Source organism: Bufo bufo, chromosome 4, assembly GCF_905171765.1.
Source record: "Bufo bufo chromosome 4, aBufBuf1.1, whole genome shotgun sequence".
NCBI classification, from domain to species: domain Eukaryota; kingdom Metazoa; phylum Chordata; class Amphibia; order Anura; family Bufonidae; genus Bufo; species Bufo bufo.
In genome coordinates, this window is record NC_053392.1 from 121950742 (window position 1) to 121978542 (window position 27801).

Here is a 27801-nt window from a genome sequence, read left to right on the forward strand (position 1 = left end):
AGCCATGGTTCCCAATTCCTCCCTGTACTTTACCACTTGGCTTTATCAGCCTGCATTCACTACATGCATGTCATACACACACTTCAGTAGGGCTCCGCGTACTTCTACTGCGCTGCAGTTTTTTTTAGTTCACTCCATTTGGGAAAGAAAAAAAAAAAAGAGCGCGCGACTCTCCTGTTTCCGTACTACGTCATCTAGGAGCGCCACGTGATGCTGTGACGTCAGCAGGTCCTCCTTACCGGGTATAGTATTTAGCCATTACCTTACTTCCGGGGTACGGCGGCTGATTGGGGCCATCTCCTGGAAGCTGCGCTCCTGTAGGGCGGTATCCAGTGAGTATAAGAAGAAGCGGTGTGCTCTAATAACAGTACATTTTAGTGTAGGAGGCTGAGGCCCAGGCTGCTCCGTACACGGGCGCAGCTGTCACACTGGTGCAGTGGAGAAATGAGGCCCCCGGGTCCATTGTGGCAGTGTGTAGCTAGAGGCGTCATCTATGTCCTGTTCATGTTCTTTGTATTATTCCATTCACATTTCTATTAGACCATTGTATCTAATAATCAGTTTGGGTTTGATCTGAGTGATATGACAGACTGGTTGCCTTAAAGGGGTATTCCATTCTTCATATGAGAGCAGGGCTGCCATCAGGAGTTTCAGGGCCCTATACAAGCAATCCATGTGCCTCCCCTTTAGGCCTTCTCACATTCATAGTCATAACTAGAGATGGGCGAGCCGCAGTTCACAAAGAGACAAATTGCTTTGTCATGAAGCGCATTGCTTTGTTTGTGGAGGGCGCAATGACGGGGGATGGGGTTGGCCGAACCCCTCGGATGCTGAGTTCATAGCTGATCGCAGAATCTGTGATTAAAATTAAAGAGGTTGTCTCATCATGGACAATGGGAGCATATCGCTAGGATACGTCCCCATTGTCTTATAGGTGCGGGTCCCACCGCTGGGAGCTGCACCTATATCGGGAATGGAGCCCTGCAAGGTGGTGGCTGGAGGACTATGGTCCAGCCACCACCAAGCGCTCTCCCCATAGAAGTGAATGGGAGCACACAGACTGCGCATGACCGGCCACAGCACCCATTCACTTCTATGGGCCAGATGGAAATAGCTGGCGGCCCCATAGAAAATGAATGGAGGGTGGCTGCGCATGCGCAGTGCGCCCTCCAACACTTTCGCGGCTTTGTTCTCGATATAGGTACGGGTCACAGAGGTGGGACCTGCACCTATAAGACAATGGGGGCCTATCCTAGCAATAGGCCCCCATTGTCTGTGATGAGACAACCCCTTTAAGGCCTTTCAGGGGCTAATCCGGTAAAAAATCTCATCCATTAGATCGGGGAGAGGCCTCTTTACATGATAATGGATGAGGTATTTTTTTTATAGCTATTTTAGGAAAAATCACTGTGAATTGAATTTTTCCTAAAATTCGGATTGAAATTCACATTTTAAAAAAAATATATATTTTTTTAAGGCCATTTTGCCGTACATAGAAATAAGATTTTAAATTGATGGCCTCAAACATCGCTAGGATATGCCACCAATGTCAAGTAGGTGCCGATCCCATCTCTGGGATGTGTGTCTATCTTTAGAATGACGCACCCAAAGTGAGGGAGAGAGCGCTGCGCATGCACAGCCGCCCTCCATTCATTTCTATAGAAATGCCGAAAATTGCTGAGCCGCACACTCGGCTAATTTCAGAAGTCCCATAGAAATGAATGGAGAGCGCACCACGCAAGCGAGGCCACCGCTCCATTCACTTCTATGGAACGGGTGCTCAGCTATTTTCGGCGCTCCCATAGAAAAGAATGGAGGGCACCCTCCTTAACTTTGGGTGTGCCGTTCTAGAGAGAGGCACGCATCCCAGAGGTGGGACCGGTACTTATCTGACATTCGTGACATATCCCAGTGATATGCAACCAGTGTTTGAGGTGAGACAACCCCTCTAATTTCTGTCAACTTTTATTATGGGTTAAATGAAGGAAAAACATTGTTTTGTGATATTTAATAGTATGTTACAAAAACATATTTATTGTAATGGTTTTTGCTCTGGTATTTTAAAATATTTTTTTTTTAGTAACATCTGACCTGTCCTCAGGATAGGTCATCAATATCAGATCGGCGGAGGACACTTTGCGGAAAAATGTAACTATACATTTAAAATGCTGGAAAATAAAAGTGAAATTTTTCTACCATAATCCTTATTAAAAAAATATTTCACAGGTCTCTGCTGGGAATTGAACCCCAGGCCTTTAGTATGGTAGGCAGTAGGTTTACCACTAGACTATAAGGCCTCATGCACACGACCGTTTTTCGGGTCCGCATCCGAGCCGCAGTTTTTGCGGCTCGGGTGCAGACCCATTCACTTCAATGGGGCCGCAAAAGATGCGAACAGCACTCCGTTCCGTGGCCCCACAAAAAAATAGAACATGTCTTATTCTTGTCCGTTTTGCGGACAAGAATAGGCATTTCTACAATGGGCCGCCTGTTCCTCAAATTGCAGAAGGCACACGGGCGGTTTCCGTTTTTTGCGGCCCGCAAAAAAAACGGAACGGTCGTGTGCATGAGGCCTAACCCTGCAGTTTATTAAGGCTGCATTTTTTTTTGTGCTTAAAAATCTACCAAATAGTATTACTTCTATAATATCAATTTATGGTAAATGTTAAAATTTTCTACAAAGTTTTCTGAGCTTTTGTTACTGATGACTAGTATCTAATCAGTGGGGATCCCACACCTGGAAGCCTCGCCGATCAGCTGTCTGAGAAGGTAGCAGCGCTCCTGTGAGACGGCCTTCTCTCTCATCCTTTCCTAGGCCGAGTGACGACATGTTCATTGGTCACGTGGCCTAGGCTCAGCCCCATAGAAGTAAATGGAACCGAGTGCAATACCAAGCACAGCCTCTATACAATGTATGGCGCCATGCTTGGTAAGCTACGAGAAGGCAGCGGTGCTCACAGGAGCGTTGCTGCCTTCTCAAACAGCTGATCAGGGGGGTCCCAGGTGTTGGACCCCCACCGATCAGATACTGATGACCCATCCGGAGGTCATCAGTAAAAAAAATAATAATTCTTGAAAACCCTTTTAATGTTACAATCCCTGTAATCATAACCCAAACAATATAGTGGACACATTATTTATGGTGATTGTTTAACAGCGTAAATAAAAATGGCGCAATTGTTTTTCCCTTAAATTCAGTAATATATTTTTTACTTAAAGAGAACCTGTCACCGGGATTTTGTGTATAGAGCTGAGGACATGGGTTACTAGATGGCCGCTAGCACATCCACAATACCCAGTCCCCATAGCTCTGTGTGCTTTTATTGTGTAAAAACAGATTTGATACATATGCAAATGTACCTTGAATGAGTCCTGTCCCCGGATCATCTCAGGTTAATTTGCATATGTATAAAATAGTTTTTTTTCCCCGCAATAAAAGCACACAGAGCTATGGGGACTGGATATTGCGGATGTGCTAGCGGCCATCTAGCAACCCATGTCCTCAGCTATATACACAAAATCCCGGTGACGGGTTCCCTCTAATAGTATGCCTGTGAAGAAGTAGTAATACTACAGCCTACCATACAGAAGGTCTGGTGTTCAAATCCTATCAAAACGCTGTAAATAAATGTATGCAGTAAGTCTATGTGCTGAGAGAGGGTCCCTCCTACAAACCACATCTAGGGAAAGGCCAGACAGCCTCAGTGAAGTGAAGAGCCAGGGGCTGAGCTCTGATGGCGGTCCTGAAAGGAGGGTCATTACACACAGAGCGACACTAATGGACCAAATGTTCCTGATCGTGTTTATAAGCAGCAATCACCTCTGCTCTATGGGGCTGAGCGATCCCTTTCACTGCCGGCCGAGAGACATGATCACCCAGTGCTTGTTCATTGGATGATTGCTGGCCCTTTTACACGGGCCAGTTATTGGGAATGACCGCTGCTACAAAAGCATATCCCTGATGATTGCCCTGATTGACGATCGGTGTAAAAGAACCATTAGTCTGTATTCACACCTGCATCGGAGCCTTCATTGCAGATTCTGTCAAAAAAGCAGGAAAAAACGTGTCCATTGAAATGCTAGGCTCTCTGACAGAATCCGGACGCAACCCGTTTACAGTCAGAGGCGTCCACTGGGCGTCTCTTGATTCCATCACATGATGGATCTGGCAACGCAGTTTTTTTTTTTCTCCTGTTCCTGGAAGGAATCGTTATCATAAAAAATAAAAAAAACACACAGATGTGTATGTAGCTTTATACTACACCCTAAACATTTATCATTATTTATTGCTGTCTCACTCTTGCTCCCTATGTGCTTGCAGTGCACTTGGTTTCAGCAGCAGCCCATGTGGGTAGCAGACTACAGTTCCCATCATGCATTGCTGACATCTACTCCCAGCTGTTCTCCTCCTCCTCCTCCTCCTCCCTGAGGAGGAACATGTTGCGGTAGATTTACGAAGTGTCAAAAAGAGAAACTGTCTTAGTCGGTCATACCAACCAATCACAGCACTGCTTTCATTTCAGAACAAAAATCTAAGTTGTGCTCTGATTGGTTTGTAGATGTTAAAAAATATATGTATACCAACGTGAGTTTAAAAAACTAAACAAAATCAAATCCAGCTAAAAAAAAACAAAACACTCCGACCTAAAGTTCCGCCATAGCTGTCCCATTCATCCACATTATAATATATACACTACTCACAAAAAGTTAGGGATATTTGGCTTTCGGGTTAAATTTATGGAAAACGTAACAAGGTCACACTACAGTGATATTATATGATGAAAGTCGGGCATTATAGTAGAAGCATGCAGTGGTGATTTCCTCATCTCAAACAATTTATTGAAACAAAAGCCAACAATAGAGGTGGGTATACCTCCACAAAAATGTCAGTGTCTCCATAACTTGTCATGTGGCCTTGAGCATCAATTACAGCTTGACAACGACGTCTCCTGCTGTTCGCAAGTCAACTTATTGTCTGCTGAGGCATGGGATCCCGCTTTTCTTGAAGGGCAGCCCTCAGGTCATTGAGGTTCTGGGGTACAGAGTTACAAGTCTCTACACGGTGACTCAGCTGATCCAATAGGTTTTTAATGGTATTCAGGTCTGGAGAAAGTGCAGGCCACTCCAGTCTCCAGCAGCCGTTCTCTAATGATGCGACCTCAGTGAGTTGGCTCATGGTTGTCCATGAAGATGAAATTAGGCCTGTGTTGTTCATGCAGAGGCACAATGACTGGATTAATGATGTTCTTCAAGTAGTATGGGCTTGTCACTGTACCATTCACAAACTCTAGGGCAGTTCTGTATTGACTAGACACACCTGCCCACACTGTAACACCACCACCAAAGGCTCGTCTGGCACAACAGTTAGTGCTCTCCATGACTTCTCCAACATCAATGGGGGCCATCATTTCTGCTCAGTGTGAATTGGCTTTCATCAGTGAACAGCGCTAAGGCCCACTGTTCCCTCGTCCAGGGTAGATGCTCCCTGGCCCATGCAAGACCATGATGCCTGTGGTCAGGTACCCTTGCAGGTCGTCTAGCACACAGACCACGCTGATATAAACGGTTTTGAATGGTCTGGCGTGACACTTGGGTGCCTCTCACCTCTCTTAAATGTGCCTGGAGTTGTGTGGTATTAATCATCCGGTTCCACAGGACATTGTTCACAATGAAGAGGTCATCAGTATAGGATGTGGCCAAAGGATGTCCACTTCTATGCCTTTGTGACTTTTCCAGCCTTTCTGTATCTCTGTTGCAACCTGCTGATGATACTCAGTGACACTCTAAGCTCAGCGGCCACTTCCGTCTGAGAGCATCCTGCTAGAAGCCTCGCAATGGCGAGGTACTGTTGACCAATTGTTAGGCGTCGTCTTGGTCTCATCATGTCAAAATGTGAACCGCATGATGAGGAGGGCTCTAAATACAAATTCTAATTGAACCAGAAAATGTATTGGGTGGTTCATGGATCAAACGCCTGTTTGCCGTTAAGCTCCTTATTAGAGAACAGCAAGTTGTGCAAAAAGTACTGAAACACTGAAAAGCTGGACATGTGCATGCAGTAGTTTAGAGAAGGTCACATTAAGTTCACCTGTAAAGGTTAGAGTGCATTTTAGGTTCATCCAGAAATTTCACCCATAAGCCAATTATCCCTAACTTTTTGTGAGTAGTGTATATAAAAGCAACCAAAACACAAGAGAGAACCCTTTCTACATTGCACCAAATAAAACAAAAACTATAGAAAAGGTAATAAAAAAACAAAAAAAAATTAGGCCTGTTAAAGGGGTATAACCATCTAGACATGGGTGACATGTTGCTGTATCCAGAACTGGGGGCCCTGAAATGAATGAGAGCGCACCGTACATGTGCGACGTGCTCTCCATTCACTTCTATGGGAGTTACGAAAATAGCCAGGCGAGTGCACAACCACATCTCCATTCACTGCTTTGGGACTGTTGGAAATAGATGAGCCAGCGCCTGGTTATTTTCAGAGCACCCATACTCTGGAATGGTGGGTCCCTGCGCTTGCGCAGTGCACTCTTCTTCACGTTTGGGGGCCTGTTCTGCAGATAGGAGAGTGTCCTAACGATATATATGCCATCAATATCTGAGATGGAAATACTCTTTTAAGCATGCTCAAAATTGCTAAAACTTGTCTGGTCATTTGGAATCCCATCTCACTGGACACACGACTCCTGCTTTTCACTCTGACGGACTGTCCTGCCTCTGTGTGTGCACCTATACGGATAGCCGTCAGTCACCTAATAGGACCTCTGGACACACAATTTAAATCCATAAATGACATTAGGATGCATGAATTCAGTGTTGGTTATCCCACATGGTATACTCATGAAGACACTGGTATATGTAGTGCATCAGCTTATGTGTATAGCATACGATCTAGGTGCCCTGTGAGGACATGTAGCACAGTGTAAGATTGCGTGTGCCTTTTTTTATGTTTACACTTACTGGTGTAGAGTGGGTGACTTGTAGAGCCCACCCATCGGCAGGGCATGCCTTCCTCCATTTCCCTCAGTAATGTGCAGCCTGTCCTTCTCATTACTGGCAGTCACTGTACTGTCTGTCTCATGGGGGCTCTGACATGTTCAGTTTCCATGTTGTGAACATTAGTGTGATCACATTCTGCATTCTATTAATATTCATAAGGGTTCTGCTTTATTCATCTATCGTCAAGCCTCAGATTTCTCCCCAGCCCATGCTTTGATTACAGCTGTAAAACTTCCTTCTCATATTTGTCTTCTAGGATGAGCGTTGCAGGATTCTCCCCTCCCGCAGCAGAGATGGCGGAAATCAATCGTATGCAGTATGACATTGAGTACACAGAGGGCATCAGCCAGAGAATGAGGGTCCCAGAGATGCTAAAAGTCGCTTCGAGCAACACAGAAACAGGTTCTAAACATCCGGTCAACATCCCCGCGCCTGGTGTCATCATGCAAGTTCCTGAGAGAATTGTTGTGGCAGGTGAGCACATGCTCTTCAACATTTGTAGACTGCCCATGCTCTGGTGGCTTTTTGTATAAGCCGTTTCATATTCCCATAGTACAGTGGCCCCTCAAGTTACAATATTAATGGGTTCCAAGATGATCATTGTTTGTTGAAACGATTGTAACCTCAGTAATCAGTTCTAAAGTCCCAAAAGGTCATCTAAGTTAAGAGAAAATGAAGATTCAAGAAAAATAAGCAGATAACTAAGACAGATAGCCCAAGTCATTACATATAACAGTCTGGAGTAGCTGCTAACTAGCAACTAATCCAGCAATTTTACCAGAGAAGTGGCCTTGACTGGTTGGATCCGAGTCTGAGGCATTGTATGTTGGGTCTGGTTTCAACTTACGGTGGGTCAGAACAGACCATTGTATGTTGACCATGATGTATCCTGAGGCCATTGTATCTTGAGAGTAGGGATCGACCGATTATCGGTTTGGCCGATATTATCGGCCGATATTGAGGATTTTGAACGTTATCGGCATCTATTTTGCCGATATACCGATAACGTATTGGGAACACAGAATGCGCTGCTCTCAGCGCGTTCTGTGTTCCCTCCGCAGCACAGGGGAGAAGGAAGCAGTGTCTCCTCCCCCTGTGCTGCTGCTGCCGCCAATGACAGGACAGAAGACAAGAGGAGGGGAGGGGCTGTGGCCGCTGCGCCACCAATGAAGATGAGTCTTTCATTAATTCAAATACAGGAGGCGGGAGCTGGCTGCAGAATCACATAGCCGGCTCCCGACCTCTATGAACGGCAGCTGCGGTCCGCGGTAGTTAACCTCTTAGGTGCCGCGGATCGCAGCTACCGCTCATAGAGGTCGGGAGCCGGCTATGTGATTCTGCAGCCAGCTCCCGCCTCCTGTATGTGAAAGAGAGGTATCTTCATTGGTGGCGCAGTGCGCCCCCCCCCCCTCAAGCAGTGCGCCCCCCACCCCAATAGTAAAAACATTGGTGGCGCAGTGCGCCCCCCTCAAGCCCCCTAGTATTAGTCATTGGTGGCGCAGTGCGCCCCCCACCCCCATCCCAATAGTGAAAACATTGGTGGCGCAGTGCGCCCCCCCCCCCCCCCCCAGTTCTAATCATTGGTGGCCACAGGATCCCCTCTCCCCTGCTCCTCCGATCGGAGCCCCAGCTGTGTAAGCCTGGGGCTCCGATCGGTTACCATGGCAGCCAGGGCGCTATTGAAGCCCTGGCTGCCATAGTCAGCTCCATGCTGCTGTGTGCACAGAGCACAGGGCAGCAGGGAGAGTGCTAGATCCTATTCACTCTGATAGAGATCTATCAGGGTGAATGGGACAAGGGTTCTAGTCCCTAAGGGGGCTAAAAGTTAGTAAAAAAAAAAAAACACAAAAATATTAAGTATAAATGAAAAAGATTTACAAAAAAAATAAAATAATAATACACGTTTAACAATAAACATTAATTTTCAGCAGATTTGTGTAGGAAATTTTTTTTTTTCCTCAAAAATAAAAATACCCAGAATATCGGTATAAATTATCGGCTATCGGCCTGAAAGTTGACAAATTATCGGTATCGGCCCTAAAAAATCAATATCGGTCGATCCCTACTTGAGAGATCACTGTATTTTCTCAATACATTACAGGTCATAATGAGGAAGCATCCTTTTCCAGGCCTGCTGATCTGGATCTTATTCAGACGACCCCTTTTGAACATTTGGCACTGAAGACTCCACCTCGGGTACTGACCCTCAGTGAGAGGCCACTGGATTTCCTGGACTTGGAAAGACCTACACCAGTCACTCCCCAAAATGATGAGGCAAGTCTTAAGATCATGAGTGGCAGTAAGTTGATAAGTGTTGGCATGGTCTAAGACTCGGGTAGGCAAGAGTTTTTCACTTTTAAAGAGGACATACAAAAATCCAAATCACTCCCAAGGCTGTGAAAACCACCGCACAGTACTGGATCAGTCGCACTTGTCCCACTTCAGAAAATGGCATTTATCATGTAGAGAAAGTTAATACAAGGCAGTTACTAATGTATTGTGATTGTCCATACTGCCTTCTTTGCTGGATTGATTAATTTTTTCCATCACGTAATACACTGCTCATATCGAGGGGTTATGAACACCCTACAATCCAGCAGCGGTGGTCGTGCTTGCACACTATAGGAAAAAGTGTCGGCCTATGTGCACTGAAACGGTCCCGGCCACCAGAGGGTTCAAATAGTGTGCAAGCATGACCACCACTGCTGCTGGATTACAGGGTGGTCATAACCTCTGGATACAAGCAGTGTATAATGTGATGGAAAAATGAATCAAGACAGCAAAGGAGGCAATATGGACAATCACAATACATTAGTAAGTACCTTGTATTAACTTTCTCTACATGATAAATGCCATTTGCTTAAGTGAGAGAACACCTTTAACTTATTATGGGGTCTGTCAGGTTTCATCATCGTGTCCAACATTTTTCCAGAGTAAAGTACATTCAGCTCTGTTTTATCCATCAAATTTGTCAAAATCTGCCATGGAGATTCTGATGGAGCCTCTGACACACATGTTTGTATGGCAGCCAGCATTGTTTTCCCTTTCGCCCATGACAGCACCACGAGAGAGAGGATCCGCCCCTACAGACGGGAAACCTGCAGAATAAAAGGGCGGACACTCTCCTCCCAATTCAGTGTGGTTTCCTGTCTCTGGGGAAGCCTGCAGTTTTTTCCTTTTCAGCTTCCCGCCCTCTGGTGGTGCTCCTACGCTAACCCCTATAGTGGGCTGGATTTCTCCCCGTCGTACCTGCCGTTCCCAGAATTATATTGCGACATCTCTGGTGCGCTGAAAGGGACGAGCAGAGGCACAGCAAAACTCCGGAAGGAGTACTTTGTGTGCTGGAGAGTACAGTGCCTGGAGGCATCGGTGATGCGCTAGAGGCACAGACTTCCGGACCCCAGGGGAGGAGGAGGAGCTTCCAGCAAGCAGTTAGGCCGGGGAGAGTGGCATGTGTCCCCTGACCGGCGCGCAGCATCGAGCGTGACATCATCACAGAAGCGCCTACGAGAAGGGCGTATTGTGGATGGATTAGTGCAGTAACAGAAGCAGCATGGAGGAGGACAAGCATGTGGAAGAGTCTGCAGTTCCTCCAGCCTTGGTACCTCTGAGGGGGTGAGTGCTCTGGGCATAATGTTGTGCTTCTCTCTGCTGGAATATATTGAGCCAAGGCCCAGTTTTTCACCCCGGCATAAAAAATCTCCATTTAATGGCCTGGAACTTGAAAGGTACTTGTTAGGTAAGAAGGGATTCTCTGACGTCCTAATCTCTACCCTTCTTAAGAGTAGGAAAAAAGTGACAACTATTTATGCTAGGGTTTGGCAAAAATTCCTCTGGATCTGAGCAAAGTATAGGAATTTTTGCCAAACCCTAGCAGAAAGTAATAAATGCTCCCATTCATCTAATTTTTAGAGTTCCTTCAGAAGGGACTGAATTTAGGGCTAGCAAGTAGAACTTTGAAGGTGCACGTTTCGGCTCTGTCAGCTTTGTTGAATCAGGACATAGCAGGGATCCCATGGGTGTCCAGGTTCTTTTCAGCAGTAGCCAGATCCAACCCAACAACTTCCACTAGACCTCCTCCTTGGGATTTAAACCTAGTGTTAAAGGCTTTAACTCAACCTCCATTTCAGCCTTTAGAGACCATCCCCATTAAATGTCTCACCTTGAAGTTGTGCCTTCTAATAGCCTTAACATCTACTCGCAGGATTAATGAGATTCAGGCCATCTCCATTAATCCTCCATATACCACTATTTTAAAGGGAAAAGTTTTGATTCGGCCAGACCCGGCTTTTCTTCCAAAAGTAGTTTCCAAATTTTATAGGTCTCAGGAGATTGTTCTCCCTACACTGTTCAGTAACCCTGGGTCAGAAAAATAAAAATCTCTTCACTGCCTAGACGTAAGAAGGACCTTGATTAATTTCCTATCTCGCACTAGAGACTGGCGCAGATCTTCTTCACTCTTTATACTCTTCCAAGGAGTGAATAAGGGAAAGGCGGCCACAAAAAGTTCTATAGCTAAGTGGATTGTCTCTGCTATATCTTTGTCTTATCTTACTTCCGGGTTGTCTCCTCCGGTGGGTCCTAATGCACATTCTACCAGGGCAGTTGCTACTTCCTGGGCGGAAAGATACTCTTTTCCCATAGAGGACATTTGCAGAGCGGCTACCTGGTATTCTGCTTCAACTTTTTTCAAACACTATCTGCTTGATTTGAATTCCTCTCCTTCGGGGTCATCCTTTGGGGAAAAGGTGCTTCTTTCTACTCTCCTACCATCATTTTTCCTCTAGTAAATCTCTTGTGGTGCTGTCATGGGATAAAGGGAAAAATGATGATTACTTACCGGTAATTTGATTTTCCAGAGCCCATGACAGCACCCTTATATTCCCTCCCTATTGCGTTCTCTTGATTCTTTTATATCCACACGGGTGTTGCATAAAAAAATAATAATTCATGATTAATCATCTAACGCTATGTTGGCGGAATTCCTCTGATGCTTGGATATCACACTGAATTGGGAGGACAGTGTCCGCCCTTTTTATTCTGCAAGTTTCCTGTCTGGGGACGGATCCTCTCTCTCGTGGTGCTGTCTTGGGCTCTGGAAAATCAAATTACCGGTAAGTAATCATCATTTTCTTCCATATGTAGGATTTATATAATTTTCTGTAAATGCACATTTTCTCTCTGTATATGCTGGCTGGGTGGGAAGCGCAACAAGTCAGTGGTTAGCAGTTCTGTGCTCCTGAGTTTGGAAAGTGGCCTGACATGGTAAAGACTAAGAAATAAACATAATTTTATTACTTTCTTATTAATGCATCTTAATGAATTACCTAGGTGCGACATATGGGACGGCAGAAGAGAGAGCGCTCAGTCAGTGAGAACACTATAAGACACAATGGACAACTTGTTAGAAATGACTCCATGTAAGTACAGCACCAGCTCCTGATTTTACAGTCTTTCTCAATGCACTGGTGTAAATTTATGTTCAGAATAACTTCTATAGGGGTTTTCCATAACCCCTGGATATTAGCAGTGTATAATGTGATGGAAATATGAATCGGACCAGCAAAGGAGGCAATACAGACAATCGCAATACATTAGTAAGTGCCTTGTATTAACTTTCTCTACAAAATAAATTCCATTTGCTACAGTGAGACAGGGTTTACACTGATTGTTGGGCAGATTAACAGGGACGAACATTCCTACATCAGTCCGTCAAAAGGTGCCGCACATCACCTAATGAACGAGCAAAACAGTTATTCATGCGGTCCCCTAAATGATGGTTTCTGGGCAGGAAGCAATGCATCTGTATGAGGATGAGAGAGAGCAGTAGCCTTCGCTCCTCCTCATGCATGTAAATGCAGCTCTTTCCCTAGTGAGCAGGCAACTCTCCCTTCCTGACAACTGTGTGCTCCATCACTCCATCTAAATGCAGGCATACAGAAGGATTCCGATCTGATAAGTAGAAGCCATTTGTGGTTTGTCGGTGGATATTTGATCTATAGGAGCCTTGCGTGCAGGTTAAGTGGCTCCAATAGGCAGAAATTGTGTGGGAAATGGGATATTGAATATTCTAATATTGTAGTATTGCACCTGACAAACTCAGAGGGGTGCAAAGCAAGTACTAAGTAGGTGGAAGTGTAGTGCACAGGGAAGCATCATTTCTGATGATGACTTCTCGGAATCTCATCCTCCTTATTAAAACGTAAAATAACTTACATTTGCACCTATTAGTCTACAGTAATGTCACAGAAGAGGCATAGGCATGTGACATGTTTGTGCAGTAAAATCTATAGGCATGTGCCTAGGGTATGGCCTTCTCCAGGACCACAGGACACTCCAGTCCAGGCTGATATAGCTCTTCTGTCTTGCCTGTTGTAGTCAAAAGACCATTACTAAAAAGTTAAAGATATATCTCCCATACAAAGATAGTGTGAATACCCAATAATCACTTACAGTCCAGAATCGCCATGAAAATGGATATACTACTTAAACAATACATAAAAAACAAGGTAAAGAGTCCACACAAAATTGGTGACACAAACGAATGGGGGACCACTGGAAAAGGCTAGCAAGTAGGGATGAACAAACACAAACTTTACAGGTTCGGCATTCAGTCAGTGGAGGAATCCTATTATGGATTCCGTTATGGATTCAATTATAACTGAATGCAAAATGGAAGCCTTTAAGAGGCGTTCCGTTTTGACTCCTCATAATAGAAGTCTATGGCCAAGCATAGCGGATCTGCCTGGTTTCTATTATGCAGGACTTTGCCATAGACTTCTATTATGACCGATCAAAATAGAATGCCTCTTAAAGGCTTTCGTTTTTCATTCAGTCATAGAATTCTGTTATGACAGAATCCATAACGGAATTCCTACACCACCGAACCTGTAAAGTTTGGGTTTGTTTATCCCTACTAGCAAGGAATGCATTCACATTAAGAACACCAGGCATACATCAAAGTGATCTTATAAAATCTTCCTACTCACAAAAAGGGGGCCCTAATGTGCATAAGTCCTAAAAAAATAGTCCAAAATCATGGACTCAGCACAAGGACAGTATGTAAGCCAATAAAGTATCGCTACCACACCGCTGTCCCCCAGTGTTTAAAGAATATACATGATTATGATTCTGGACTGTAAATGATTGAGTATTCACACCATTTTGTACAGGAGATGTATTTGACTTGTGGGGCCCTTAAAGGCCGGTTAATATAGAAATAATAAAATAAGCTAAAGATGCTTAAAGAGGGGGAAAAAAAGCACACTAAATGAACTGTTTATTTGTTCTGGTAAATGATGATTCACTGTAACCTGTATCTATACTTCTGTGTGGTTTGTACTGTTATAGCTATGTTACCCAATCCTTGATTAAAGGGGTTTCCAAGATCAGCTAAATTTGGCCAATGATGGAAAATGCCATAAAAAATGAAATAGCCATTATTCTCCTAATAAATTCCCTGTTGTTCCACCACTCCCGCTTCAGTGGTCCCTATCAGTCTGTGCTGCAGTGGTGATATGTCGGTATGACCACTGCAGCCAATCACTGGCCTCAGCAGCCTTGTGCTGTACACCACTGGGGCTGGTGATTGACTTCTGGAACAGCAAGGGATTTATCATGTGGTCTTTTTATTAGTTTATGGCATACCCCCCCCTCCCCTCCCTGGCAAATTTGTGCCGATCTCAGACAATTCCTTTAAGTAATAGTTTCTTGTAGGATACTAAACTTAGATAAAGAGAAGGGCCACCTTCGCAACCTTTTTTTTTTGTTTTAAATTTCAGTATATCTAAAATAGAAAAAAATAAAACCGATGCAAAATAATTAAAGAGGTTATCCAACGTCTCTAACAGCCCCCCCTGCTGTTCAGGCCATTTAACTCCCTGGAAAAAGTCTAAGGCATACCAATACGCCTTAGACTTTTCCCCTACATTCAGCACTGTGAACGGCACAGGCAGCGCAGTAATGCTGCCTGTGCCTTCAATAACCAATGGCAAAGCTCCTCACAGCACAGAGCTTTGCTATTGGTTAGTTTGGGCGGGCATCGGAGCAATACAGACCTCTGCAGCAGGGGAAGCTAGCGGGAGATAAAAGGAGGAGGGGCCGGCTCCCAAGGATGGCTGTACCGAGAGCTGGGCGTGCTGCTCAAGGACCACAGCAGATATGTCCCAGACATCAAGAAGACTATGACTATGTCCTGACATCAAGATGGTGGCACAGAACAAGGTGACAGCAGCAGCCTGTGATGTATGTAGTGCAGTGTGTGATGCATGTTAACAGACGCCTCAGACATATGCCATACTGTGGCATCCGTCACCATAGAGTTCCATTGTAAAAATGTCCAGCAAAAAAATGTATAGGCTAATATATATATTTATATTTATTTTTTTATTTTTTTTACAATGGAATTTTATGGTGACAGATGCCACATTATGGCGTTGTCTGTTAACATATATATATATATATATATATATATATGTTTTTGTGTGTACATTAAATGTATGACAAAAACTTGATGTGAACCCAGCCTAGCTGACAGGGAAGGAGCTGAACAGACCCCCTTCCTGACTATGATGGAGTCTGTTCAGTTTCCGTTTTGGCTCTGTCTTTTTACCAGACAAAGTGCTGCATATAAGGCTTTTCCAGGACGTTCTCGATGACAGCACCACATGGAGGATGTCTCCCTGCCCACTATTGAGACAGGAAACAGAGAGAGGTTAAAAGTTCCCACCCCACACACACCAGTGTTTTTTCCTGTCCCAATAATGGACGGGGCAGAGATGAGGTCTCTGGAATTTTTGGACCAGGGCAGAGGGCATGTTCCTCTCCTTCCTCCTCTAGATGCCCGGCTAAAACCTCCTAAACTGGGGGTCCCTTAGCTTCCCCTAGCCCTTCCAGTACCGGTCGGCCAAGTGGCTGAATTTCAGGTCTGAATATACGGCCGGGGTGGGGGAAACTGGTAGCCGCAACCCCGGTGGGGCTCTGGGTTCCAGGCTTGCTCCTCTTCATCTCGCCGCGGTCGCTGGAGGCTGCATGTGTCAGAAGCACAGCGCGTCTGACGTCACTTCTGCCGAAGTAAGAGGAAGGCGCCCATAGTAGATTCCTCCAGTGGTGGAGCGCATGTTCGTTCCACACAGACGCCTGGAAACAAGATAGCGGCGCCCTATAGCGTTTCTTATGGCGTGGGACGCTTGAGGCCTGGCTTACCGGCCTCGCGTCCCATCCGGTTGACTCTCTTAGGATGAGTCCTGGAAAGGAAGAGGAGGAGCATCGCGGCAACAGGAGGGGTAAGTGCCGAGGGCATTTAAACCTGAAGGGGGTTAGCAACAGGGTGCGTACATTATGGATTCCTCCAGCTCTATTAGGAGAGAGCAATCCCTAGAGCCTCCTGTCCAGAGTCATGTGAGTAGGAAAGCCAGACTTGGGTTTAAAAAATAAAAATTCTAAAAAAATTGCTAGTCGTGTTTCCTAAGGGGACAAAGAGACTACCCATAAGGTTGAACCTAAAAGATGTGTTACCTACAAAAAAAGGCTTCAAGATACATACACAAAAAAATTATGCGCGGATTGTATCAATAAAATAATGAAAGAATAACAGCCTTCTCTCTTAACGGACCTTAGAGCAATTATAAGGGAAGAAGTAAAAGCATCTGTGACATCCCTTGTACCCCCTCCAATTATCGGTCATACCCCGAGTGCTAAGAGTCCTAGAGAGGTCTTGGATTCCGACTCAGAGGATATGGAGGTACAATATACTCAGTTGGACGATGGGGATGAAGAAGAATTGGATTCTTTACCCTCCACATCCTATGATGAGCAGCGGAAATACTGCTTCTCATCAGATGATATGGACTCTCTTCTCGCTGCCATTCGGGAAACTATGGACATAGAAGATGAACAACAAAAAAGATCCGTTCAGGATGTAATGTTTGCAGGCTTAAAGGGAGTCTGCCACCTCCATATGGCCATATACAGTGCTTACATTGTCCTATAGCACACCTATACATGAATGTAATAGTACGTTTGTCTTTTTCTTTACACTTGCAGAAGCTGGAAAAACGAACTTGCTAGTGCCCAGAGTTCACTGTGTTGGAGTCCAGACTGCTCTGGCTTTTTTTTTTATTGTTTCCCCTCCCCAGCCTCTGCCCGCCCTCCTATTCCCTTGCGTCATCCTTTGGTCCGGCCGAGATCCTGCGCGCTGCCTCGCCGGGCCGAGGCATGCACACTGTGATGCCCATTGTTGGCACGGCATCGGTTTAACTACTGCGCCGGCGAACGGCGCGAAACCAGCGGCAATGTGCTGTTTTCCGGCGCATGTGCAGTAGTTAAAGGGATGCCGTGCCCACAATGGACATCGCAGTGTGCATGCTCCGGCGAGGCAGTGCACAGGCGCGGGATCTCGGCCGGACCGAAGGATGCTGCAAGGGAATAGGAGGGCGGGCATAGGCAGAGACTGAGGTGGGGAAACAATGAAAAAAGGCAGAGCATGGGCTCAAACACAGTGAACGCTGCCCCTGGGCACTTGCGAGTGCTCATTTGCATACGAATTAAACGTCGTTTTTTCCAGCTTCTGCAAGTCTAAAGAAAAAGACAAAGGTACTATTACATTCATGTATAGGTGTGCTATAGGACAATGTAAGCACTGTATATGGCCATATGGTGGTGACAGACTACCTTTAATAGCAAAAAAGAGAGTATTATTTTTTATTTTATTTTTTTCCTATAACTTCTAGTCTAAAACAAATTATTTTAGAAGAATGGGAAGATGTGGAAAAGAGACTCTTTAATCCCAGGGAATTTAAGAATTGCCTAGCCGTTGATAAACAGGAGACAAAATTGTGGGGATAAATCCCTAAAATAGATACTCCTGTGGCCAGGGTGGCTAGAAAAACGTCTATTCCCTTTGAAGATTCATCACAGCTAAAAGAACCAATGGATCGAAAGGCAGACGGTCTCTTGAGGAAAAACGTGGGAGACACCAGCAGCCTTAGGGGCCCATTCAGACAGCTGTAGTGCTTTGCGGATCCACAAAACACTGATACCGGCCATGTGCGTTCCGCAATTTGCGTACCGCACATGGCTACAACCATAATAGAAAATGCCTATTGTCCACGATTGGACAAATTAAATGAATGGATCAGCAGACTTTCCACAAAATTGCAGAACGGGTGGGGATCCGTTCATACGGTTGTGTGAGCCCTTAGTCTTGACTAACATTGCCGCTACCTCGGTGGCAAGGTCCATGCTTTTGTGGTTGTCCCAGTTGGAAAACCATTTAAAAATAGGGACTCCCAGGGAGGATATACTGGAATCTATTCCTTTCCTAAAAATGGCGACTGCATTCGTAGCGGATTAATCGGCAGAGTCAGTCTGGTTTGCGGCAAAAAACGGAGCACTTCTGAATACGGCAAGAAGAGCCTTTTGGTTAAAAAATTTGTTGGGCAACCTAGCGTCTAAAAATAAATTATGCGTGATTCCCTTCTCGGGCGCTTATGTTTTCGGCCCGGTATTAGATAATATTTTTGAGAAAGCCTCAGACAAAAAAGGTTTTTCCGGAGGGAAAGCCCAAGAAAATGCAGTTTTTTTCGTAAAAAGTTCCAGCAAAAAAATCAAACCTATAAGGACAAGGGAAAATCTGGAAGATGGTCCTATCAGAAAGGAGATAAAGGGAGTTTTTTTAATTTTACTTAACCCCAACACCTCCAAAACAAACAATGACGCCAGGCCGGTGGGAGGAAGACTAAAATTCTTTCTCCCAGTATGGCGTCAGATAACTCCAAACTCGTGGGCGCTTCAAATCATACAAGAAGGCTACGAAATAGAATTTTTGTCAGTTCCTCAATAAAAATATGTGCTGACTTTGTACAGAAAAAATTCAACTCAAAGAAATCTGATAGACATTACAAAATGAAAAATTCTAGGTGCAGTGATTCAGGTCCCAAAACATCAGGAGGGCAAAGGGTATTATTCAAGACTTTTTCTTGTAAGAAAACTGGATGGTTCGTTCAGGAACATAATACATTTGAAACCTCTGAACAGATCAATAAAATATTGGATAGATGGAGTCTATCAGATCTACCATACCTCTAATTCCTCCAGGGGCGGTAATGTGCACCCTAGATCTGAAGGATGCATATTACCATGTGCCAATTCACCCACATTACCGGAAATACTTAAGATTTGCAGTAAGGGAAGAAGGCGGGGTGAGTCATTATCAATTCCAATGTCTTCCATTCGGAATATCATCGGCCCCTCGGGTATTCACAAAATTAATAATAGAGATCGTGGCTTTTCTCAGGATGAAAGGAATAAAAATCGTACCATATCTGGATGACTTTCTTCTAATCGCAGCCTCAGTGCAGATTTTAGTCCATCATACTCAGACTGTGATCTGTCTCCTACAAGACCTAGGTTGGATCCTAAATTGGGGAAAATCAGACCTGACACCCAATACCAGAAAAAGTTTCTTAGGAACTGTACTGGACTCGACATTACAGAAATCCTTCCTTCCCGAGAAAAGACAGGAAAATCTGTAGGGAATAGGGATTTTTCAAAAGAAATCAGGTTGTGCGATCAGAGAGGCAATGAGCATCCTAGGCCTGATGACAGCTTGTATCATGACAGTGCCATGGATCTAGTATCACACAAGATCGCTTCAGTAGATTATCCTCTCTGTTTGGGATGAGAACCATCAGACCTTAAATCAAAAAATTCTCATAAAAGACAACGCTCTGGAATCTTTGGAATGGTGGAAGAATATGGACAACCTGTCAAAAGGATTTTCCTGGAACCCAAGCCCCTATATTGTTGTAACAACAGATGCCAGTCAGCAAGGATGGGGGGCAAAGATTGGAAATCATTGTTTCCAAGGAACTTGGGATCACGAAATAAAGGGGAGATCCTCAAATTACCGAGAACTCCGAGCAGTCTGGGAGACTCTGCAACGGGGTCAGAATCTTCTGCTGGGTCAGCACATAAGAATTTTGTCAGACAACATGATGACGGTGGTGTTTCTCAAACACCGGGGGGAGGGACAAGATACCCTCTACTTCAGAGTCTCTCCAACAGGATTTTTTCTTGGGCAAAGGGGAAAATCCTATCCATTTCAGCGGTTCACCTAAAAGGGTCAAAAAATCTATCAGCAGGAGGGGGCGTGGCTTGCCGCGGACAGGAAGAGACGTGTGGTGAGGGAGCTCTGTCCACTTGACCCTGCATCCACCACCATCCTGTCAGGAAACTGCCCTATACTGCCACAAATCCCTCATTTTGGAAGGCTTTAACCTGCCAGCTGCGATTTGACCCTACCTGGAGCTCTCTAGGTGCCGGTGAACCGGAGATGTGATCGGGGCCTAGTTAACAGGCGGCACCCGGATCTAACACACAGGCCGGGACATAGATTTTACATACCTCCCAGCGAATAACTACAGGGAGAGGTAAAGACCGGAGCTTCCCTGGATGGGATCCCGCTGCAAATAAGAAGCCTGCGCAGTGTGGAGTGAGAGTCCCGTTGTGCCGAACGTTAGCAGCGCGTGGCAGAGCCGCCTGAAGTACGGCGCCATCTTAACAGGGAGCATCTCCGGTGGAGGATTAGAGACCTACTCTGCATTGATCGGAGCTGAGGCCCTCTGAGGTGAAAGGAGGCCTGCTGTTCATTGCCCCTCAGGCTTTGCATATTGAAGGTACTGTGTCTTTTCAATTCATACTAGAGGACCCAGCGCCATTAAAGGTGAAGTGCCACTAGCACATAAAGCATCTGGTCTCCCCAGTTATCTCTGGATCGATTTACTGTGAGGACTGAGTCCTAATGTTTTCAAATGTCCCTCCTTTTACCTGTTGAGGGGGGGTCTATCTATCCTACGTATTAGAGCCATAGGCTCAATGTTTTCAGATCATTAATTATGATCTATCCTGTCTGGACACCTTTATAGCTTATGTGAGGAAATGCAGCACGCAAAGGCATAGCATCTTTAAGTGATTTCTCCAGCTTCTAAAGGACTTAAACCACCTATCTTGCAATGGTTAAATACGGCCAACCTGTTTCTAGGGATCCTAACATGCCTCAGAAAACTCTGCATGGCAAAGGCAATATAGAGAAATTTATTACAAAAGCGTCTGCAAATGCTGAAACATCTGCTCATGTGAATCAACCTTTATCCTTAAGTGACACACTGCAGGATGAACCACAAGCTGCAGCACAGACGGATCTCCCTTTATCAAGGGACTTTTTTCAGCAAACCCTTACCAATGCTCTGTCGCCTCTAGCACAGAATTTACAAGAAATTAAACAAGACCTACGCCATATTGGTCACCGTGTGGATAGTTTAGAGGACACCACAGCAGAACTCTGCAATCATTCCAGAGAAGTTGCCACTCATTTTCAAACATGTCAAGATCATCTGAACCAGATATACATCCAAATGGAGGACCAAGATAATCGTAATAGGCGCAATAATTTAAGAATCCGTGGCCTTCCTGAAACGTATACTGCAGAATCTCTACTTTCAACGGTGAAACAGATTGCCATATCTTTATTAGGAGACCACTACCCCCTCTCCATTGAAATTGAGAGAGCACACAGAGCACTAAGACCAAGACCTAACCCTAATGATCCCCCCAGGGACATTATTTGTAGATTTCTGGACTTCAGAGTCAAGGAAGATATGCTGGGGAAGGCTAGGGTATCCCCCTCTTGGTCTTTTGAAGATCACCAACTTGTGCTATTCCAAGACCTTGCCCCTATAACTCTGCACAAAAGGAAACAACTGAAACCTCTCACAGATTTGCTGCGAAATAGGAAAATATTATACCGCTGGATGTTCCCGTTTGGACTCTCTACCACGGTGGCGGGGAAAAGATTCTCTATCCGTCGATATGAGGACCTTACAGGACTTTTATCAGCACTGGGAGACCCCATGATCTCCATTGAAGATTGGTGCAGTGTCCAAAATCTACAGGCTTTTCCAGTAATACCAGCCCCGATCCCGTGGTCCACTGCACAAGCTGGCAGGCATGGGAAAAGTAATAAAAGAAAGAATGATCGGTTGTCCCCTAAACAACCCGATGAGGAGATAACAACATGAATATTTTCTAATATAAAAATTTTCTTATGATGTGGGAACTCTCATGTATCCTAAACTGGGACATCTACGTCCTTCTATTCTATATGCGATCTTTCATTAACCCTTACATAAACTGCCTAATATTCCTTCTTTTCTGTCTATAAAGTGGGCTGGAATGGGTAACACTTCTACTGTTGTAGTTGCTATGCCAAATCTATTATCTTTTCTGAATACTCTAACCTCAAAATCACTTATGGTTCTTATAAACTAAGGTGATCCTGTCAGGATCTTTCTGTTTAATTTGAAAACCTTTGCGCTCCTGAAAACTCATGGGCGCTTTCCTTTGGTTTTTGTACCAATATAGGCATGTTTGCCTAGTTTCACTTTGTGATCTTGTTAACTTCTGTTGTTTCTTCCAGAATCAATGTGATCCCGAATCTGCTGTGTCCGTCTCGCCGTCTGAAATCCGCCGTTCTCTCCAGTTTAACGCTAAGTACTCACTTGTCCCCACAAACCCACAATGGTACTACACCTAATGTCTATAAATGTAAAGGGGCTAAATTCCCCCTACAAGCGCTCTGCACTGTGGAATGATGCGAATAAGACTAAGTGTGATATAGTGCTAGCTCAAGAAACTCATTTGCTGACCAAAGATGTTGGTAAGTGTTCAAATAGGCACTACCCGCATCTTTATTTTGCATCAGCAGAAGCTAAAAAAGCTGGGGTTCTTATAGGAGTTAGGCGTTCGGTCCAATTTAAAGCACATCAAACTATTATTGATCAGGCGGGACGATATATTATTCTCCTTTGCTCTATCAATCATGCTGAATACACCATAGCTAATGTCTATGTACCTAATTCTCACCAAATTTCTTTCCTTACGAGGTTCTTTAAGAAGTTGCTGAATTTTGCCAGGGGTTCCATCATTCTAGGAGGGGATTTTAACCTGCCCATTGATCCTTTGATGGATTGTTCCAAGAAAACGGGGGGTCATCGGCCTGCGTTGGGTAAGCTTCTCAAAACTACTCCCCTACATGATATATGGAGGTACCAACATGCGACAGAAAGGGATTATACCTTTATGTCCCAGGTTCATATCTCCCAATCTAGAATCGACTATTTCCTTATTTCCAAAGACCTTCTTCATAAAACCTCTCACACAGCAATAGGTAATATTACATGGTCTGATCATGCTCCAATCTACCTACACATCTCAGATAATTATCCTAATCCTAACCCACCGCTTTGGCGCCTTAACTCATTTTTGCTGAGGGATGAGAATCGGCACCAAATATTCTCTAAAGCTTTGGACGAATATTTTGTTCTTAATGACACGCCAGATATTAGTGTCTCCACATTATGGTGCGCCCATAAGTTTCATGAGAGGCCTTTTCATTCAGACTGCGTCCAAACTTAAAAAGCAAAGAGATAAACGGATGCAAGATATTTTAGCTCAAATAGTGGAGGCAGAAATGCGATTTAAGGAGACACCTACAGATACACTATCAGCCCAAATCACAGACTTGCGCTTTCAATTACGCTCTCTCTTGCTTTGCAAATTTGAAAAGGCCCTAACCAGGTCAAAGGCAAAATGGTATCACTTAGGAGATAGAGCCGGAGCTATGCTAGCCCGCAGGCTGAAAAAAAAGGGAAGTAGCCTCCCGTATAGACTCAATGAAGCAAAATAATGGAAAGATGACTACACACCCGATTGATATTGCGGATGCGTTTGCGGATTACTATAGTTCCCTTTATAATTTGAAAAATGACGATGGCACCCCACAACCTACCTCACATACCATACAGAATTTCTTAAAATCAGTATCTCTCCCAAGTATTGCCTCCCAAGATTTGGAATTACTCAATGCCCCCTTTTCAGAACGAGAAGTAGATATAGCTATTAAATCATTAAAACTGCACAAAGCTCCAGGCCCAGATGGCTTTTCGGGGGACTATTATAAATCCTTTAAAGTAAACTTGTTACCATACATTACGCGGCTTTTTAATACATTTCTGCTTCCGGGTGCTATACCCAAAGAGATGTTATGTGCTATTATCACAACAATCCCTAAACCAGGGAAACCTCATGATACTCCAGCAAATTTCCGACCCATATCTTTATTAAATAATGACTTAAAATTATTCTCTAAACTACTGGCCCTAAGGTTACAGCCCCTTCTTCCTAAATTAGTGTCCACTGACCAAGTTGGTTTCATCCCTGGCCGCCAATGTAGGGATGGAACTCGTAGAGTAATTGATCTGCTCCAAATAGCGGATTCCTCCAGTGCACCCACAATATTTATATCGCTTGACGCTGAAAAAGCTTTCGATAGGGTGCACTGGGGGTTTCTGACGGAGGTGTTAAATCATTTTGGGTTCCGGGGACCTATTCTATCGGCTATCTTAAATCTATATTCTCTGCCATCAGCTCGAGTTTTAGCATCTGGTTTTTATTCCAAAAGCTTTGATATAACGAACGGTACCAGACAAGGCTGCCCGTTGTCACCGTTGGTTTTTGCGCTAGTGATGGAGCCCCTGGCAGAAAGAATCCGCTTGGACCCAGGTATTTTAGGTATACATGTGGGTAATGCATCACACAAAATAGGATTATACGCAGATGATGTCCTGTTATCACTTACGAACCCAGAGATATCTCTCCCAAACGTTATGGAAGTCTTAAATGAATATGCTCAAGCCTCCTTCTATAAACTTAATGTTACAAAATCGCATATTCTCCCATTTGCGATCCAAGAACCCCTCAAAAGGGAAATTCTGGCGAGGGCTCCATTTCAGTGGGCAGAGGATGGCATAGTTTACCTGGGCATACTATTAACACCTCGTATACAAAATTTGGTGAGAAGCAATCTCGACTCCCTGAGAAAAGAATTACTTACAGACTATGCCGAGTATTCTAAACTGTTTATGTCATGGCTGGCCAGAATTAATGCGGTCAAAATGATTATTATTCCTAAGATCCTCTATAAACTTAGATGTATTCCTCTTATCATTCCACAAAAAATATTAAAAATATTGCAGTCGGACCTTATAAAATTTATATGGGGTAACAAAGCACCTAGGGTGGACCGTCGAGCCCTATACCCAAAACTGAGAGAAGGGGGCCTTGGAGTCCCGGACCTCATTCGTTATTATAAGGCGAACCTCATTGAGCAGACTAAAGAGTGGTGGGCGCCTTCCTCGCTACAGAGATGGCATGAATTAGAATCCACCTACACAAAACTGGGTTCTCTCCCAGGCTTTCTTGCCGCCCTTTCCCTAGAAGCGCCTAAATCTACACCCCCTCTCTTGACTATGCAAGCGGCAGTTTGGACCTGGTCCAATTATATAGAGAAAGGGTTGCTTTTCACACCTAAGAGATCTGAGATCCCACTGGTTGCGCTTACATATGGGGTCCCTGATCTCTCCTTAGATAAATGGGAGAAGGCAGGTATCACACGTCTGGATCAGTTGTATGAAGGTGATACTATGAAAACATTTGAGACCTTACATCAGAATTATGGTATACCTAACACTTGTTTCTATCAGTACCTACAAGTTAGGCATATGCTGCACAGAACGAGACTTCCCACTATTTCAATGAATGAAACGACCCCTTTTGGTAAATACTTTACTGGTACGACAGGTCAGGGGAAAGGCCTTGCTACTGCATATCATGCACTCGACCCTACTTTAGAAACAAAGCTTAACTTTATGGTGAAATGGGAAGAAGAATTTGAAAGCTCTTGGTCGGTCGGGGAGTGGAGGGATGCTTTCCACTGGACGATAGCTACTGCCAAATGTATTAATCACATTGAACAAAATAGGAAAATACAACTTAGATGGTACTTGACGCCGGCCCGCATAGCACACATGGATCCTGAATATAGTTCAAACTGCTGGAGGAATTGTGGGGAAAAGGGAAGCTTATCACATATGTGGTGGTCATGCCCTATTATTCTCCCTTTTTGGAGGAAGATTTTTGACCTTATCTCGACAGTGGCGGGCTTCCAGATCCCCCTCGACCCTCCATTAGCTGTGTTATCCATCGGAATAGGAGATTTACCTCACTCCCATAGACCGGTTATGATGGGCATTCTCTCAGCTGCAAGGAAGCTTATTGCAACCTCATGGAAGCTGCCCATTACTCCTCAGGTGCCTGATGTGATCTCACTAGTTAACCAGTATATGCAACATGAATATATATATGCAGATTCTTACTCTGAACGCTTAAGGGCTCACAAAAGATGGGAATTGTGGAGCTCATGCCCGTTTGCAGTTAAGATTCACTCTGTAGCTCTGTAGAGACTGATACTGTGGTATACATACATAGCGGGAGAGAGCGGTGGATGGAGGACGGTGGATGGATTACGGTATAGGGTAAGCATATATAGCGGTACACTAAAGTATAGAATAAAATATATCTTAGAAATGGATCACAAGTTCTGGATTCAATCTATTAGTCTTGTTCTTGAATTGACTATGTTACAATTTGTTGTATATGTCATCAATATGCTTAACATATATTAAGCGATAGTTGCTGGATTATACAAGTGACATTTATTAGCTGGTATTCTTTTGTTGGCTTAAATATGTAACATCACAATATAAATGTCAAAGTTGTACTTGCCAATCTTAACATTGTTCTGGCTTATGCAAATGACATATTTACTGTCTGATTTTCTTATGTTGAAAAATCAATAAAAATTGAAAGTTAAAAAAAAAAAATAAATCTATCAGCAGATTTCCTCAGCAGGCATTACCTAGACCAGGGATCAGCAACCTTCGGCACTCCAGCTGTTGTGAAACTACAATTCCCAGCATGCTCCATTCATTTCGATGTGAGTTCTAAGAAGAGCAGAACAAGTTTGCATGCTGGGAGTTGTAGTTTCTCAACAGCTGGAGTGCCGGTGGTTGCCTACCCCTGACCTAGACCCAAGCGAGTGGTCCCTAAACCAACAGGTTTTACTGGATTTGACAGCAAAGTGGGGATATCCCGAAATAGACCTTTTTGCCACACGGAAAAATACTCAAACAAATTCCTTCTTCTTCTGAGACCCAGCAGACCATCCGACTGCGGTAGATGCCTTGTCCCAGAGATGGGATATGAAGCTGGCTTATGCTTTTCTCAGAAAGATCAGGATGGGGTCATCAAAAGTGTGTTTTTTTTTAATTTTTTTATTTTTATTTTTTATAGCCCCGTTCTGGCCAAAACGAGCGTGGTTTCCTGTCCTAACCTCTCTAGCCTTGGAAGATCTGATTATGCTTCCCCTGAGACCAGATCTGCTGTCTCTGGGTCCAGTTTGGAACCCGGAAATAAGCAGGCTAAAGCTAACAGCGTGGCTTCTGAAAGGGACTTATTAAAATTACAGGGGTTTTCGGACAATGTAATATCAACCCTTCAAAAAGGCCATAAACAAGTAACCGCTGCCATCTATAATAAAATTTGGAAGAAATTCTGCTCATGGATAGCTTTGAGAAATGGAAATCTGCTGCTTCCAGGTCTGGTGGAAATCCTGAACTTTCTACAAGATGGCTTTGATAGGGTTCTTAGACCAAGCACCCTAAAAGTCCAGATAGCAGCCTTGAGCTGGTTTCTAAACTATTCCTTGGCAGAAAATAGATGGATAAGCAGGTTTTATAAAAGCAACCACACGAATAAGGCTAACTCTGAAATCCTCAGTCCCACCTTGGGACCTGACAATAGTTCTTAATGGTTTAATAAAGGAACCCTTTGAACCTATGC

General features: G+C 44.3%; 1 protein-coding gene across 7 annotated transcripts in view; it reads left to right on the forward strand.

Moving 5' to 3' along the window:
• Window positions 1-231: 231 nt before the first annotated feature.
• The window catches only part of MFF (mitochondrial fission factor), a 36719-nt gene continuing 9149 nt past the window's right edge, over window positions 232-27801 (forward strand). The window contains exons 1-5 of one of the 7 annotated variants that reach the window (XM_040427807.1): window positions 232-332; window positions 2081-2148; window positions 7262-7479; window positions 9107-9279; window positions 12337-12425. In XM_040427807.1, the coding sequence (XP_040283741.1) occupies window positions 2147-2148; window positions 7262-7479; window positions 9107-9279; window positions 12337-12425 (482 nt within the window). In that variant the 5' untranslated portion in view covers window positions 232-332; window positions 2081-2146. Of the gene's footprint in view, window positions 333-372; window positions 471-2080; window positions 2149-7261; window positions 7480-9106; window positions 9280-12336; window positions 12426-27801 lie in introns of those variants that run through there. The other 6 variants (XM_040427811.1, XM_040427812.1, XM_040427813.1 and 3 more) reach the window with 6 other exon arrangements.